Source organism: Trachymyrmex cornetzi, unplaced genomic scaffold (assembly GCF_001594075.2).
Source record: "Trachymyrmex cornetzi isolate Tcor2-1 unplaced genomic scaffold, Tcor1.1 scaffold748, whole genome shotgun sequence".
Classification (NCBI taxonomy): Eukaryota; Metazoa; Arthropoda; class Insecta; order Hymenoptera; family Formicidae; genus Trachymyrmex; species Trachymyrmex cornetzi.
In genome coordinates, this window is record NW_017300079.1 from 1,111,248 (window position 1) to 1,130,631 (window position 19,384).

General features: G+C 38.9%; 1 protein-coding gene across 1 annotated transcript in view; it reads right to left on the reverse strand.

Annotated features, from left to right (window-relative positions):
* LOC108768064 (methyltransferase-like protein 9) overlaps positions 1 to 19,072 on the reverse strand; it is a 41,323-nt gene extending 22,251 nt beyond the window's left edge. Inside the window, exons 1-2 of the mRNA XM_018518299.1 lie at positions 18,690 to 19,072; positions 3,568 to 3,779 (exon numbers count right to left, since the gene is read on the reverse strand). Of these exons, the coding sequence (XP_018373801.1) occupies positions 3,568 to 3,779; positions 18,690 to 18,881 (404 nt within the window). The 5' untranslated portion in view covers positions 18,882 to 19,072. The remainder of the gene's footprint in view (positions 1 to 3,567; positions 3,780 to 18,689) is intronic.
* Positions 19,073 to 19,384: the final 312 nt, after the last annotated feature.

A 19,384-nucleotide genomic window follows, 5' to 3' on the forward strand; every position in this document is an offset into this window, starting at 1 on the left:
AAACCATTTATAAACTTCTGACATGGAAATTCTTTATAATCGCCGATTTCGCGAAATTATATTCTGGGCTCAATAGGTACTGCACTACAAAGTATAATTATCAAGAATAATTTCGAGGAACGTGATCCACTAATTAAAATGTCAAGGTGAAAGTTCACATAAAAAGATGAGTATTTTTCTTAAGAGTAGGTAATGTAATATACATATGAACAAATAGCGACACGGAAAAAACGATTTGCTGAAATATCTAAAAATTTTGCTACATTGTAAAAAGTATTATAAAATTTAATATACCTTTAAATTACACAAGTTAAATTTAATGTATTTGTAACTGAAAAGTACACTGTTAGAAATGTAACCACGAGCTTCCTTTATATGTAAATGAAGCTCGTGGTTACGAACGAAATTAAAAGTAACGAATGATTTAACTGAAAATTTAGTTACAATAGTTACTTAAATGTAATGAACCTGTATATTAAATTTATGAAAAATACATTAAATTTTATATACATGTACATAAATATATTATACTTTTTTGTTACAAATACATTAAATTTAATGTAATGTCATAAAATTAAATTAAAATTAAATTCAATTGTGTAACTTAAAAGTTAATGAAATTTAAGAACATTTCTAACAGTGTATATTTGTGTACTAAGACTACTGTAACTTAGTTTTTAGCTAAACCATTCATTACTTTTCAGTTACCTCAAAGCTTCTTTTACGTGTTACTTAAATAACGAAATTGTTAACAGTGTAAATACAGACTTGAAAGTAATTTTATTACATTATTAAAATGTAGGACGTTCAAGCATGATATGCGTAATGCTGTAAAGAGTTTTGACATTCTAATAACTACAAGTTTGAGAGTCTTACGTGATTATTTTAACAATCCAACAAAATTATTTTCAAGTCTGTATCGAACTAAATTTTTCAATATTTCAGTAAAATCGTTTTTTTTTTCATGTATAGATAACAATTTTATATAATATTAAAGTATCATTTTAAAAACTGCGATGTGAACAACACAAACAATTAAAAATAAAATTTAAGCGGTCAAGTTGGATCTTAATACTAAAAACAATTCGTGTAAATTTTTATATATATCATAATTCCAATCCTGTAAACTGTGTGCCAAAATTATTTCCAATTTTAAAACACAATCAGAATTAAAAATCAGTAATATCACAAATTAAAATTAATATAAATCTTGTATCTTCTCGAAATAAGCATCCCATTTTTACAACTGTGATATATACAGATTAATTACACGCACGCACACACCCACAAACACACATATATACATATATGAGCTATTTGTAGTTATGTTGAAATTGAGACTGAATTCGCATTCCGTACGAATACGCGTGACCGGCATTATTGGCTCGCAATGTGGTATATCGGTGATTATTACACCAATCAATTCGCGTCCGAAGGAAGGGAGGGTCTGTGATGGCGTGGCGAAAAGGTTTAATTACGTACGTCTCGGCGATGACGAAGACAAATACCTAAGTGTGATTGCCAGTAGTAAACTCGTCGAGTTTTCGATCAGCTGGTACCACCGTGACTAAAGTTCCTCGAGGTGCCGACCACGATGCCGCGCGAGACCGCTTCAACGTGATTGAGTTGCACCGAATGCACCGAATTCGGAAAGATCGTTTTGTATCATATCGACGATTCAATACAAAAAATTATCGTTTCTCTACTATTGAATTAGTCTTCCATCGACTAGTGAACGTGAATTACTTGGCGCTTTTGCGGCACAATGCCAATAATTGGACTTGAAATATTTTCCATACCGAAGTTGATATTCTACAAGTTTCAATTATAATATTTATAATTTATATTCTGCTAATTAAAATTAGTTACAGTTAATATAATTATAAAAATAACTATAAATATAATTACGAACCAGTTATATTTATTATAATATAATTAATTTATACATTTTATGAATATATTCTTCTTTTCTTCTAATTATTTTACTAATTATACGGTCTAATTATTCAATTACAAGTTATATACTAAATCAAAAATTACCATGAATGAAAAAAAGAAATATATATATAAGTATTAAAAAGTAATACTTTTGAAACACTATCCATAAAGAAGCAGATTTCCTACGCTACGCACTCTCGAAAAGCTTATCAATCATTGTAAACTGCAACCCATTCTTAAATTCGCATCCCGGAATATCTGGTGGCTTAAGGGCACTCCTCTTTAGGCAGGACTGTCGATCTTGTGCGCTTTTGCTCAGCAATCTGTCTCTCGAAGCCGACAGCGGCGCGGCGGTGTCACGCCTAGTAGCCGCGGCTAGCCGCGCGCGTCTCGGGAGAAATTTTAATAAACGGTTCCTCGGGTTACCGATGCCCGCGCATACATACGTAAACACGCACGTACACGGCAAAGTGTTGGAGGTGTTGCCTGGTAGCCGGCAGGACGACGCGGCCGAGGGAGAGAGGTTAATCACCCACGCTGGATTTTAATAAACGGTTCGGGGGGCAAACAAAGCTGGCCATCAATAACCACGGCGCTGCCTCCTCGCTCTCTCATTCTCTCATTCCGCGTCTCTCTTCCTCCATCCCAGCACCGGAGGGGCCCCCACGGCCCACCTCGCCGCCTGACCGACCCGCGGCCATGCCAGGGCCTTTGCCACCAGCTTGTCGAGTCTCGCAGCGGACAGCGAGATAGGCGGAGATTGTATCTCCGTGGTTATTAATTAACCGGCGAGAAGGGAAGGCCCCCTTTCATCACCTCGCAAACGATCTCGCCTTCAGCGAGAGGGCCCTCGGCCTTGCCCTAGCGTGTAGATGCTATACAGCTGCAGCTTCATACTATGATCTTTATGCGTATACAGGAGGACGGATCATTATGTAGAATAGAAGCTATCAAAATTCTACATGTTATTAGCCTGCATTACGAAGGTTCTATAAATATCAAACGAGAGACGTGACATCATTCTTATTCGCACTATTTTACCATTCTACATCTCGGAGGAAAATAGATGGTATAGCGACTGTAAAGGTGGCGATTATACTCTCTAAATCTGAATCTGGCACTGGATAATCAGTGAAATTCAATTGAAAGAGAAAGGAAATTTGAGCATTGTATAATTAAAATAACAATATATTTGCACGCGTCGAAATATTAATTAATGCGGTGTCATATTTTATTTGTTATTCAGGAAATTACGTAACAAAAAATATATCTCGTTGTTGCGTGAGCAACTAATATTACTCGTAATCTTACAAGAAAATTTCTTTTATTTTTGTCTTTATCTTTGCGATGAGGAAATATCAGATGTACATATAGATAAGCTAAAAAAACTGGAGTACCTCTCGATATCACAACTGTTTAAAAACATGTTTACTTGAATGTTATTTATAACAACGCGTACAAAAGATAGAAGATTTGCGTTCTTTTAAGCAATACACGTTGACGACATCTTCCTCGTTATAGAATATGTAGAGGAAGTGAAATCACATACAGAAGCAGCACGATCCGCGCGTCGCGATATCGAGATATCTCGCGGAAAAATCAATACGAAACGGCATAATAGGCACTTACCCGTTTATGGACGTTCGACTGATGAACCAGGATAACGCCGACCTGGCTAACGAATGCCAAGCCTGCAGGGGCAGCGAGTCGGATCTCTCCGCGGATCTCACGAGGAAAATTTCGGCGGCTTTGTCGGGCTGGTCGGCGTTGGGACCGGTACCGAGCGGCACCCACAAATCCAGCAGATCTTCTCTGATCTTGCTTTTGTCTACCCTGTACCACTGTAAAAATAAAAACGTAATTGTTACCGTCAACTTCTTGTATTCAACAGAGCTTTGTGTTTTTGCATTTAATATTCTATTATTATAAATGATGAATAAAATTAATAGCAAGATTTTTGTGTAATTTTACACAAATACTTCTCACTTTTCACTTTTATTTTAGTATTAATGGATAACAAGTCGATTAATAAAAAAATAATCTCACAAATTACAACAATTACACAATAAAAATTATTTATAAAATCTACTAAATTACAAACTTGAATTTGATCTATGATGAATTCTTAGGTTTACGTTAAGCGATATCTTTATACATATAATATTTTTACATAATGTATAATAAAAATATAATAGCAGGGAAATAAGAATTGATTTTCTCGGAATGTTGCGTAACCTCACGGGCAAAATTATTCGATTGCTAAAATCATGTTGCTGTGCAAGGATCAATTTGCGGGAATAAAATTTGTGAAGTTCCAAGTATATATTCCATTAGCGTCCCACCGGGCGGGCCGCCGAAAATGTATTTCTCGCTTCATTACGGCCGTGTATTATGGTATTAACGATACGTATATCCCTCGGTCGCGGATCAATTTTCCCCTCGAAGCTCTCACACATTTCGAGAGTTTGCGTAATTACGCGCTGTTGGGTTTCCTCTCTTTCATTTTTTTTTTCTCCCTCGCGTTCTCTCTTGCAAAACACACACATCGTCGACGGGAGGATACGCATCGCCAGCATCACAGTTCGGTACGGACGACGCCGCAAGTTTCGACACGTTAATGCGCGAAAAAAAATAAAAACTCACCAAGTCTCTTATATTTCATTACGGCGCCGCGGTCGTACAACGGATGGACGTAGAACATTTTTCGCTTCATTATCGAAGCCACGTATCGCGATATTAACGATTCTTTTCTCGCCTACCGCGCCGTCCGTGTCCTCGTCCTCGAGGACTCGAGGAGAACCGCGAAACGCCACACAGTCCGAAAAGCAATTACGTTGACCGGTCGGCTGGTCCACCGGGCCTTGCGCTACACGACAGATATCCGATTTCACCGTCAGCTTCCGAGAATGAGAACCAATTACGCGGCCCCGGGGCATTAAGGAATCGATCTAATTTGCGCGCGCGTTCGGCGGCGCGGCGCGGCGCGGAGCGGCGGCTCTTAATGGCGAGAGAGCCGGCCGATGAAATTATACGAAAATGTAATCAAGGCGCTTTTTGTCTCGTTTCGCTCCGAGCGGGGCAGGGGCGTAATTAGGAATGCTTTTGCGCTTCGCGACGGGAGACACTTGTTGCTCCGCTCCCCTTCTCTCCCGCTCCCTCATTTTCTCTCGCCGCGTCTTCCTCTGTCTCGATTCCTCTCCTCCCTTTTTTTTTCATTTCATCTTTCCTTCCTTCCGTCCTTTTCCAGCTCGCTCTATCTCCTATTGTCTCTCCTTTTCCCGTTCCTTCTCACACCGTAAATTTCTCTCCTTCTCGCGTCCGACTCTCACCGGTAGTCGAGAGCTCGAAAAAGGATGAAGGAGCCGGCGGGGGAAAAAAGCCGGGAGATGGAAGGACCTCGCCACAGAAGGAGAGTAATTAACACCGTGGTGCCCAGGTGCGCGGCCCTAAGAAGTCGTTTATGGATCGCCCGGTTGCCGCGGCCGCGTAGCCGGCCATCAATTAGATTCTCTAATTAAAACAGTCCGCTCTTCTCGCCGCGGCAGTGCATTAACTTGGCTCTACACCGCACCAAGTCCCACCGATCGACTTTGTCATCGTCCACCGGGCGGAGGCGCGACGGATCGTCGCGTTTCTTGTTCCAAGGCCCGAGCCAGCTTGCCTGGCATTCGATAACGTTCACGATATAACACCTCGATTTACTAACGGTATGAGAATGTCGGACTTTCGCAAAACGCGCTCTCGATCGATGCCGGATGAGTAATCGTGTTTTGCGAACGAGCCCTGATCCTTACATCTTCTACAACTTTCAAGGATGGTACCGTTTTAGATGAAACAAAATATTTTCGTAATGCACGATGAATCGTGGAATTTATGTGGTACGTGAATGCGATATTACTTGCGATTAATTGCACTTTTGTATAAGTTATCATTCGCGAGATTTTATTTTCAGACGTGAATTTATTAATAAATTTGCGCGTGCAACGTTCACGAGTCTTTTTGTTTAGTGGAAGAAAATTTTCTGTCTCGTACAGTTTGAACATTTTTATTAAATCTAACAAATTTTACGTGTCTCACCCAATTTAATTCAAGAAAATGTATTAAATTTGATTTATTTATACTAAATGTATACGTTAATAAGCACAATGTTGAAATTAACTACAAAAATGGATTGATTTACATTTTGACACGCATGAAAGTTAAAAATAACAAAATGTTGTTTATAACTCAAGGGTTATTATTGCTAACAGAGCATGACTCGAGTATGTTAAATGTTTAATATAAAAATTTTAAACAACAAAGAAATTAAAATAAGATATATACATATAATTTAATAATTATATTATAATCGTATCATAAACACGCTACATCTATTTCATTACAGCCTTAGATTAGATTTCGAGAAACAACGACTATTTTAATAGACCAAACTTTTATGTAAAGATATAAATATCTTAATTTTTTCTTGACAAAATACTTTTGACATTTTTTGCTTTTTTTGCTAAAAACAGCCTATTTCGAAGGTAATACCATCGAAACAAAGAAGTGTCGGGCGACGCACGCGTGTAAGTGTGAAGAGACAGACAAGCACCATCGCGGTGCTCGCGACATGGCGCAAAGAGGACGCCGCGCGTGCAATTTTAATTATGGCTACCAGCGTGTGTCGCTAATTGCAGGTAGTCCGACGCGCTCACCCCACGTCATCACACTTTGATTCGACTTTTTCCCCCGGGACATTACAAATGGCTACCGACGTGGTCGCGCGCGCTGCCGGACAGCATTCCTCTTCGTGTCATTAGTGGCGACTTTCTGCGCAGCGCCGGGACTTAAGGGAAGGAAGGATCCGGGACGTAGCGGAGAAACGCGGACGGAGAATGAGAGACAATCGACTGCTACCTCCATGCCTTCCGTGTAGCCGTGTAGCCACGCACCAATCGCGCCTCTCGGCAACCGACAACAAGTAGCCGACTCGGAAATCGCAGCCATCTAAATCAACGTCGCGCGTTCACCGCGACGAACGGACGAAATAACGCCAGGAAAAAAAGATTTTACGCCCTCGCGACCTCAACATTCTTACGAGATACGCTCCGGCGCATGTCATTTAGGTGTAGGCTGAATTTTGGGATCTCGTGACAATTGCGATGATTTCTATTTGTTTCGTAATAGGTACATACTTGGAATGTTTAAGAGGACGATTGCCCCTGTTAAGTAATTTCATCCCGACGTTATTTTTATGTATTAACATGTACGTTTATATATCGGTAATTTTAATATACTATATTATATTAGGTGTTGAACTTAATTCCTGCCGCTCGCTTAATTTAAAACAATGTTCCACACCTTTAAAAAATCTAAAAAAAAATTTTTTAAAGGTGTGGAACATTGTTTTAAATTAAGCGAGCGGCAGGAATTAAGTTCAATACCTAATACTTAATTATATATTTATTCTTTATTAAAATATATCAAAAAAATGTTTAATTCTTTCTTTCAAAAATCGAATTGAAGAATAGCTGACATCCTGACGAGAGAAAAAAGTGGTTGCAAATGTATAATAATATAATTATAATGTAACTGTTATTTATTGTCAATTATATATAAATGTTGTGTCAACTATATATAAATATAATTATTATTGCTAACATTATAGCAATAGTAACTATAAAAATTGAGCTCCTAATTAAAATTATTTTACAGTATAAAATAATAGTCGCACATACTAAACGCCTTTCTCAGTGATATTTATCGATTCAAAGAACTCGACGAATATAAATAAAACAATCTTTCGACAAAAAGATTTTGCCATTGATAATTTTCAGAAATTATAGTACTTAATCTTACGCGTGAAAAGTTTCGATAGAAGTGGAGATTATTGCGAAATTTTATTGAGGAATACGTCGTTAAGAATGCCTGAGTGAGGGTGCGATTTTATACAATTCTCAAATGTAAAATAACGGGGTAGTGCTTACGCGATTATGCTGTTCGCTCAGTAACAACGAGTCTCGCTCTATGATTTGAGACTTGCGAGTGGAGTCCGTTGATCATCGCGGAGTTATGTTCGAAGGCGCACTTCGTCCGAGACGGTTATGCGTCGCTTTATACCGGCACGGAACGCATGGGAAAACTTGTAAAACGTAAACTGTGCAAGTGTAAACTGCAATGTTGAGCTATCATTCGGACGATAGAACTGGTTTTTTTGTGACATGCGTTTGTTGAATTGATATGTGTTTACCGAATTGCTTTCGTATGGTGTGACGACACATTTGCCGAGTCTTGATTTTTCTTTCGATTTTGTCGAATTTTAAATTTCTCCATTCTCGATTTATCTGGATAAAATACTAATAAATATAACGAAAATTTGATCAATCTTGGAATTTATTTTCAATCTCCATATTTTTTGTACATCTAATAATTAAGCTTGAATTAAAATTTTATATCAAAGAAAAAAAATTAATTAAAGAGAAGCGAAATATCTATTAGCATTATTATTTAACAATCGATTTAATTTGTGATATTACTTCAGCTTCAGTTTATAATTGCGTTTTTAAAATTCGACATGCAGTTTATATGTATGAAATGTACGTCTGTCTGTCTTTAACGTTTATAAATGTTAGGTATCAAGATCTATAAGCGTCGACCATATTTGATCCTCCTTTTTTATTTTTTAAGATAAGAGACTTTAGGCATTTTTTTTAAGTCTATATTTCTTGACTATTCTGGAAACACGCTGTTGGACTGCCATAGCCCCAGAATCGTTCGCGAGTCAGTTTCCTTTTCTTTTCTCGAGGTCTCTTCTTCCGGTCTGAGAGAAAAGTGAGCACGCGTAAACGGTAAACGATAAACAACGTCGTCGAGCAGTTTATGTTTTCCGCGCGGAATACTGGGGATGTTTGGCCTCTCAGCTACACGGGGCTTCTCAGATTCCTGAGGCGTGTTGGATCGCGAGTCAAACGCATTCTCTTCCCGCGCCATTATGTTATTGCTGCTAGGGTGGCGACGCGGGCCGACAGGCGTTATATCGGTGCTGTAGGAGAGAAACGAGAATTCCCGTTCTCTAGACGATTTTTTTTCCTGGCAAAAGCTTTCTTCTCTCGTGACGAGGGCACGCGACGAGATTTCGCGCTTTACAAAGGGAACCCCTCGATCGCTCCAAGAATTAGGACTTATGTTCGAACGAAAGGTCAGATGCTCACACATGAAAGCGTTACGAAAATATTGCTGAGATTTTATGTAAGTTGGCTAGGTGCATTTTTTTCAAAAAATAATTTACCAAGTTTGAGCTTCGAAGAAACGTTTCTTTGTAGCCCATTAATATTTCTGATATATTTCTAGTATATTTTTGATAAAATCTTTTATCTCCACTTTTTCGTATTTAAGACTCTGCTAATCATCCATTATAAATATTTAGATGGGTAACGTCAGAGAAGCGGGAAAACACATAATGAAAATTCTTGTAAAATAAATTTAAATAGAAATATTTTTTTTTCAATAAAACAATATTTAAATTTAATACAAAATTTGTACTTTTTACTTCCGATTTCTGAAAAGAAGTTAAATTCGACGTCAAAACGTTTGCAGACGACTAATTTGTTCATTATATACATTATTAATATATGTCCTAATTATGTGCATTTTAAAATATTTTGGTTTTACCGGGAATTGAACCCAGAATCACTAGCATAGCAGACCAGTGCGCTGTCTACAGTGTCTACTCTGTCACACTCGCTCTCAGTGCTCTCATTAATACCTATATGTGTGCCTTCCAAGTGACACAGTGCAACACAGTGATCATGTCATCTTTGTTTAACATTGGCAAACAACAAGGATGTAATGATCCATTGTGTCACACCGTGCAACTTGTGTCGCTTGTTGGAAGGCACACAATATTTATCCACTAGCTGGGAACTTTAAGGAATAAAATAATTCATTAAATACTAAAGCCTTAAAGGTACATATATAAACGTACGAAAAATAACGAAAAAATTTCTACGCCAGGAAACCGATTTGCAAAATTTTATTGAACGCCTGAGGTAAAGTCTACAAAGTGCACCGAATGAAGAGCAGTCAGCGGAAAACTGAAGAAGCGGTGAAAGTGCGAAGCAAAGCTAGTACCCCTTTCGTAAAAATCACACGAAGGGAGCGCGAGTATCTTGATTGGGAAAGCAACGGTGTAACTAACCGTGAGGAGTTTTCATCGAGATCGACAATCGGCTAACGAGACCAACCGCGCCTAGAATATCAGTTCGTTTGCGCCAAAAAGAGAGACGTAAATACGTATTCGGGAAACACCTTTGGAGAAAACGATAAAGATGCGGTCATGGCAAATAATACGCTTTTTAAATATATTTTGATTTTAAGAAAATTGAAATATTTTTCTATACTTACGAATATTGATGGAGGTAGTGAAATATTTTGCATATATTGATGCAACTTACAACGAAATTATTATTTATTGTGAAAAATATTACTTTGACCAAGAGTCGAACCCGGATATCTTGCGTTCCGTGTGAATATCATCCTAAATTTCGATAGTCTAGAGGCTTTTCTTAAATCTGAAAAATCAATTCAACAAGCAGTTCAAATGATTACAAACGTGGTATATAATTCACATGGAATTATTTAAGCTCTAAAGATCCAGCTTCAACCGTTAGGCTTTATTTCTTAAAGGTTGAAAAAAATTAAACATGTAATAATAGATGCCTGAAATACCAAGTTATAATTTCTAACGTTCATTTACTTCATTTGCGTACAAATCTAGTAGTACCAATCTAGAAGTTCATATATATGTAAGTGCTAATATTATCTCTCTGTCGAATAAATAGATCCGTATATTTCCTGCTCTTACGTTCCTTCCTTCGTTCTGCCGTTTCAGATAGAATGGTCGCAACTATAAAAAATTACCCCCATAAAAATAAGAAATAGGACAAAATAAAAAGTCCGAGAAAACTGAGCTAACGAGATCTCTCTCATCTCCGCTATTCCAGAGCAAAGTCTGTTTTCTCGCTATTTTGAAGTCAGCGCCTTAAAATCCAGGTTCGCGTGAACTTTCGGCGACATACAAAGAGTATCTTCCGCGTTACCTCGCCAGGTATCATTTCCACCCCGGGAACTGGTATCACTTCTCTCGTACGTGCGATCTCATTTGTCAGTCAAAGTTCTATTTTCTAGAAATTTCCGACATTTCTCGCGGCGAGAGATTGAAATTATTTGTATATTTAAGAAAAAGTACAAAATTTCCAAAATTGATCAAGTAAATTCTATACCTATAATAAAACATGAACTCAAAAAAATCCTTACAGAGAGAAATGCTCATATTTTTTCGAATGTATATAGAATATTCATATTTGGCATAAAATTAAGTTAACAGGTATGATGCGTGAAAGATGGTGTGGTCGAAATAGACCCCACGTGACTAAATTGAAAAAATGGCGCAAAGTAAAGATGTCCGTAAGTTGCGTACATTCCTTTTAACCTGCCCTTCCAACAGATTCTTTGGCCAATTCGAAGTTTCCTTCATGAAAAAGGCATGACGGGGGCGCGAAATGTCTAAAAAGCTTGCATTCGTCTCAGTTAAATATTAACAAGTCCCGACGCAAAGTCAATTCAATACTGTAAAAGAATTAAAGGAAGGATGTTTCTCTGCGTGGACTTTTATTACGAAAGAACTTTTAATTACATTCATCTCCACGACGTTGGAGAGTCCACACGTCTGTCCGCAGAAATCAGTTTCCTGACGTAACCGGTCCGCAGGCGCGGTCTTGCGTGAGCCACGTGCGATTATGCGGCACGATAAGCAAAGATCCGTCGGCCATCCGGATTTATCGCGGATCCTGTGTCGAGATCCTCCTTCGCGATGACCAAGTCGACCGGTCGGCCGGTCGGCCGGACGAAGACGGAGCGCCGCGAGAGAAAGAGAAGACTCGAGTCATAAAAGCGCGCGAAGCGTATCATTCGCTCTCGGTCCCCCAAACAATCTTGCACGTCCCTAAAACCCGCAGCGAGATAGCGCATCTGGTCGCAGCAGCTTTTTTTTTCTTTATGTTCCCGTGAATAAGCCGAGTAATGAATATCATAGGCGGGACGAGGACGTCGAGGTGTTATTTGCGTCACCGTTTAGGGGCGGTCATGCATGCGATGCGTACGCGATCGCGCGTCGATAGGTTCACTTTAACGTCAGTATTTACAGCGAGATCGATAGCATCGGCCACTACGGCGTAAGTATCATCCGAGTCTGTAAATGTAACGCAAATTGTAATCATATCGTAACAGATCGTTTCATGTTCCATGTGAATACTTCCGCGAAGCGTCCGAGCCTTCTTCTAACGTGCAGTTGGAACATCGACGCGAGTCTAGCGTGACATATGTCATAAATTTGTGCGGAGGTTGTGCGGATTTTGATTGATAACAAGTGTTTTGGATTACTGATGTTAGTAATTTCACGTCGGAATATTGGCGACCGACTGATAAAAAATTATCATATCGAAAAGACTGATTGAATTGGACTGACAAAAGACAGTACCTTACGGAATACGCGGTAATAATGAAAATGGCAAATGTTGTGGAGAATAAAGTGAAATTAGTCGTTCTTAACCCTTCATTTCCTCGTATATCCAGAATGCCGCTTTCACCTTATAAATTCTAAATATATGAATGCTATTTATACACATTATATTTAACGCCAATTATTTCACAATTTAAAAAAAAATTACATTTATCTTTATCTTAAAGATGTATAAAAGATGATTAATCTTTGTAATTTTTTTTGTAAAGAAAACAATAAATCATGTAAAGTTATAAATGATAAGACGGAAAAAGGTTGCTTGTATTCGTTATTATTGTTTCTTCTCTCGTGACAATTGATTATTCTTTCTTCTCCCTTGCGTTTTCGCTAAACATTTATACAGTCACGAGTACCATTGCATCTCACATTTATGACAACTCGGAAACTAATATTGATCACTACGATCACGCATGGCATACTTAAGATTTTTAAGAAATAGAATGCACGCTCCGATGCGAGAAGGGTGCGAGAAAAGAAGAAGCAGAATAAGGGTCGGATACGGAATAGAAGGGTAGGATAAGGGGCGAGGGGCAAACGAGAAGCAACGACGAGATATACTTGTCTTATGCGCGTCTTTCTCCCGGGGTCCCTCGTCTCTTTCCTCCCCTCAAAAGCCTCATCCATCAGTCACTTAATATTTCAAAGCAGCGCCCTGTGCAACGTTCTATCTTTCTTTCTCTCCCTCGGCCCCTCTCGTCCCTGATCCGCCGAGATGCGCGGACGTTGTCGTGAGCCCTTTTTAAAAGCTTAAAACATCGGTGCGGAGCCGCCGCGCCTCACCGCGCCGCATCAACACCGCTACGTTCGGGGCTGTGCGAGCAAAGTTTTTAGACTCTGCTGGGGGATATTAGAGCGCGACGTTCCCGGATGACAATGACGACAACGACGCGACGACGGCGGCGGCGGCGGCGGCGAACGGGGACGCGAAGTGATGTCTCGCGTCGATTTCGTGGGGGAAAAATCTCGCGGGGCAACCTACCACCTCTTTCCTTTCCCTGCCGCTGCCACCCCCTGCCACCGCTCGAAATTCAAATTTCTCGTTTCACGCGACCGAATGGGATTCTTCCCTTCTCCCGTGAGCACCTGCCCGAATACGCGCCGCAGTCGTTGGAGTCGAGATCGATTCGCTCTGCGTCTCGCGAGGTGGCGGGAAACGAGGACCGGGGAGGGATGATGCTCGCAAATACGGAGATAAAAGCTCGTTGTTGTTTTCTTTTATTCCACCCTCACCCTCCTTTCTCTCGCCCTTTCTGACGAACGAGATGCGACCGGATTGTCCGATTCGAGCAGAAGATGAGCTCGATCTGAGAATGTAATTTCGATCGTAACTTCATATGTAATTCAAGAATCACTCTTGTCGAGTGAAATTGCGGAGTTTCATAGAAAAGGCAGAATTTACTTAAGAATAGCTCTTGAAGAGAGATTCATCTACAACATTTTTAAGAGTTATTGTTAGAAATTAAAATTAATCTCTTTTTTTTTTAAATTAGCGCTTCGAGCTGAAAATTATTTGTCTAACAAGGTAGTCTTTTTTTTAAATAGAGAATTGTTGATTTTTATTAAAAAAAAAAAAGAAAGTGAGATGCTCAAATTTGAATCTTTATCCTACACATTATTATGTGGCGGTTATATCGCCATTACTCCGGCTGAAAATGCGATTGCGATATATATTTAATTTTTATCGAGAATACCACATTCTCGAAATCGTGTGAGAATACACGCGAATATACACTGCTCAGCTGGTCGAGTTAAGAAAAAAAGGACAACGCAGAGACAGACACGAGCCAGTTAAAGCGAGGAATGTAAACAACTAAAATTATATTAGTATTTTCATGAATCTTGATATTAGATGTATATTTAACCATTTTGCAGATTTCTTATATAATACCTTGTACTTTCTCGAAACTTTCAAAAGGATTTGACGAGAATCCGAAAAAAGGTGTTGGAAAAATTTGGAAATTTGTGTGCTTAGAAGGTAAAGAAAAAGCTTTTTCGGAATATTGAAAATATCGCAAAGCATGTAATTTAACGTAATAAATATTAAGAAAGTTTAATTTATTAACAAAAAAAGAAAAATTACATGCGACGATATAAATACTGTTCAGACGTAGAAAAGATGATATCACTCTAATCTTAAGTTAAGTAAGTGCTATTAGCTTGTTATATGCTTAAGGAAAAATATTGTCAAAACGTATGTATGTGATTTCTTCCACACATCGATAACGATATATTAAGATAACGTTATCTCTTGCTCATCCTCATGGTATTTATGCAGAATTAATCAAGAACTCAATGCCTGGTTTCACATGGCAATTTATCATTTAGAATATACACTGTGTAGGTACATATGTATGTAATTGTAATAATGAACGTTTCATGACCGGTATGAAATCTGCCAGTTCCGTCTTTACAACATTATTATATGTGAATCGAATTGAAATAAAAGTGTAACATTTAATTAAATATTGAGATTAAATGTTTATTTATATGAAATTATTTTAAATTATGGAAAGTATTATAATTTGATATTATTTTATCTCTAATATATATTTATCTGCAAAAATAATTAAATTTCGTATAGAAATATTAAACTGTTAATATTAATTTAAAAAGAATGATACATGAGTTTTTCAATCAACATATTTTTAAACAATTTTTCAAAAAATACGTAGAGGTCAGAACTCTGTGCAAAACCTACAGAAAGCGTTAGAACTATTGTAGAACTGTAGGAAAATAGCAAAAAGTCCGCGGGAACTGGCTGTTACGTGGTGCTTTACTCTTGTGGTGCGGTGCTGGCTCTGACATTAAAAAATTGTTTAAAAATACGTAGAGGCCAGAACTCTGTGCAAAACCTACAGAAAGCGTTAGAACTATTGTAGAACTGTAGTAAAATAGCAAAAAGTCGGCGAGAACTGACCGTTACGCGGTATTTTACTCTTGCGGTGGGGTGCTGGCTAACACTTAAAAAAATTGTTTAAAAAAAAAATACTTAGAGGCCAGAACTGTCGCTGAAACCTATCAGGAACTGTAGAACTCTTCGAGAACTTTAGAATTTCGTGATAAAAATTAATTTTTGCGATACTTGGGGTGCCACGCGAAGTTGGCAACCCATTTACAATTTTTTTTTTTTTAGCTAAATCAGCGGAACTATTGTTAAAACTTAGCAGGAACTGTAGAACTAACAATTTTTTTTTTTAGCTAAATCAACAGAACTATTGTTAAAACTTAGCAGGAACTGTAGAACTATTGTGGGTGCAAATGGAATTGTGTATAAAATATCGATTTTTTCAAAATGGGGTGCCAATTTCACACCCATTTGGTCTCCTAAATCACCAATTTTAACGTCTCCTGATTTATATTTATCACGTAAAACAGTTCATTTACGAAAGATAAAGAAGATTAGCTTTGAAAATGTATTCAAAATGTATTTACTACTATTTCCAATATTATAGCGTAGGAATATTCGAAAGAGTTTGAAAGTTATTGGTTTGACGAATAGACGCCTGGATTCTTGCAGAAAGAAGTATTTTCGAATATTTATTGTAGCTACTGTAACTGATAAAATTCATATACAGATCAAATGATGTATTAACTCTTCTGAATCAATTAACAATTCCGTATAACGAATTATAAAAAATAATTGTGGTTATAAATCTGTCAAAATTTATAACTTTTTTAATAAAACATTTTCATACATAAGTTTATAAACTTTTTTCATTTACTCGACTTTATTGATACATTGTATAAGTTTGGCATCAGCCTTTGCAGATATCCAGTATAATTTCATTTGCGATGATAAAATATGGCGTAATACGAATCTTATATCAAACAAATGATAAGTGTTAGAGCAATTGAATCAATTGGATCTCTCCACAGATAATGGCTGCAAAGAATAGATAAATAAAAGATCAATTGTGTGTGCGCGCGCGCGCAAGTGTAGTATTCCATATTAAAATTTTATGAGATATACAGGCAAGGTCATTAATTCAATGGGCAATAAATAATGATTTATTATCTACTTAATTTTCTAGAAATGATGATAACAACAGAACGCATTTACTTTGCTAATTTATAGATATGTCTATAGTTTTTATAATTGCTATAGTGTATTACCACAAAAATAAGAACAGGTAAAAATATCTTTCTTATTAATTATTCATGTTTAACAAAAAATCAAAAGTAAAATAATTGGAAATATATTTAATATAATATAATATTATTTCTTTTGTATCTTAGCAGTGTTGAGTAGCAACAAATATTATTTAATTTATTTATTTGTGTAACGTTTTATTTCAAGATGTGGCGTTTGTATGATTTCCAGTAAAAGTTTAAAAAAAGTCGACGAGCTGTTTCCTGTTTTTGTGGCTTCGATCAGAGGGATATCTCAGATCGATGATTCGAAGCTCGAGTATTTTTCGCTTCGATCGTCATGGGGGCCGTCGCGATCGTGACCGCTGCGAGTAAATTGGCGTGGACTTCTCCCGTCGTCGCAATTATAAATAGGATAGGAAAGCGCGGCTAAAGAGAGAGAGAGACAGAGAGCGAGAGAGAGAGCACCCGATACGTCGTGGACGATGCCCGAAGTGGCCCCGAGGATGTTTCAGGAATATCGAGGACGTAATTATCCCGTAATTACCGAGCGCGGTCTTGACTCTTGAGCAGCTCTACGTCTCGGCGGTTATCCGAGTGGGGGTAGTCAGTGGTTGGCCTTGTGCGGTAATTGTACTAATTATTACTGCCCTTCCCCCCTCGTCCCCGCGGCCGTGCCCCTATGTACCGCCGGGTTTCCTCCCTCCTCCCCCGGCCGCCCAATTACCCCCGGTGGCCCGCGCGAGAGAAGCCAGAAGTCCAGAACTCTTGCGGAGATTTCAGAACCTCGTTTCTTGGAAAAAAAATCTTTGTTAGCGCCCGGGATGCCCGCGGGCAGTCGTAAAATTGACGGTGGGAGGTTTCTGGGAAATCGTAATTAATTTACGGCCGCATAAATTAGGGGTAATCGACAGGAGACTAGGCATGCGAGTGCAAGACGAAGCACCGGTATAATTGCGCGTTAAATTTTACGCTGTCACGTGATTACGAAGAATAAAAAAGTACGGTACACGTAACTGCATATCTTTGTAAAAAAAAAAAAAATGTGCAACTTAATTATCGTAATGTTAATAATCCTAAAAAATTACTTATAATTTGAAATTAATGTATGATTTCTTACAAAATTTCTAATTCAAATATTTTTTGCCTTTATTTACTACCTACTTTATCTCAAATCAAATGAAAGTTTTGATCTAATTAAGAATTAGTTAGAACATACACTACAATAACACTGTTCGACAAATTTAAAAAAATTTAGCCAACGGATTCATGTTTAGCAGGGAGAAATACATCGGAAATGACTATTTAAACTCATATCGTAAAATGGTGTTGGAATAATGTAATTAGTGGAGTCCTCTATCAAAATGTAATAAATGGCAAAAACAACGCTAAAAATATTTAATAAATTAGTTCGTATTCTTTTCCTTTTCCCCTGCATACTTTCTATTATCGTGCGATTTTTATAAATAATTTATCGCATTATTTATACATTTCCATGTATCTCTCTCATTAATCTATCTTCAATTTGAAGTTCAAATCCAAGACATTTAGGTATTGCATCAAGTGTTATGCCCATGTCACATTACGTATTGGAGGTTGAAAATAGTGAATTAAAGATTAGAATTCGATCAATCAGACAATGTTAATCGTTTCCGTTCTAATCGGCTGAATTCTAATCCTCGATTCGCAATCCTCCAATGCGTAGTACGACGCAAGTATTAAAAAGTTTCATGATTCATCTCACGGGCGTCTACGATCCCGAGACCCGAGATCAGTGACGTGACGAGTGACCCCAGGCGGTGACCTGAGAAGCGACGCGTGGCGCGCGACGAGAAGTAAACACAGCCGTGCGACTGTGACAGAGCGGAACGTTGAACGAAGACGCAATCTCTCTCTCTCTCTCTCTCATTTCTTGTCTCGACGAAAGGACGATGGCCACAGGATTTAACGCTCACGTGACATCTCCACGACGTCGTACCGTTTTGAGGACACAATCAAGAGAAAGAATGATTATAATGTTTTGAAATGAAGTATATCGTGAGAGGTGTGAGGAAAACGCAAAGGGCAACGTACTTATCGTCGAACGTCGCGCCCAGCCGCTCACCTTGCGCTTGTCGTACGCCGCCAGCCACTCGTCCGCTTTCCGTTTGTCGTAGAGCACCCTGGCGAGGCTGCCGTGCGGCCGGTAGCTCCGCACGGCTCGACTCGCGGCCTCGTCGCCGGCGGTGACGTTGCAGGTGGTGTCCTGACAGCCGTACGCACACCTGATTACGTGGGCCTCGTCCGCGCCCGCCATGCCGCGTCCGTCGGTCACTCGGCCACTACGGCACGCATTATCGCGTGCGGCTCGTCACGTCTCTCGCCGTGAATCACCACCGCGCGCGTGGCCGTCGTATCAACATTCTCCCAATGCGAAGCCGAGCCACACCGGCCACGGCCGTTAATCGGATACCCTGCCGTCGCGTAAACACCGTACCGTTCAGCACGTGGCCATATTGTCGACGGTGGCGCCGTCCGACGCGAAGCGGCCCGCGGCTCAAATTCATCCCCCGGCGTCCGCCGCGCCGGTTAATTACCGACCGAAACGTAACCGATGCTCGTCTGTCTCGTCTGATGTGGACGTGTTCGACGTCATCGATTCGAATCGCAACTCGCAACGGACGGGTTCTCGCTCGTTCGGCCACGCAATGTCCAATAGCGATTAATTTACGAGAGGTATGTATGTTTCTGAATGTATCAACGAGAGCCGGGCATTGTAACACTGGATACAGAGCTTATTCCCGTATCATTGCGATCAAA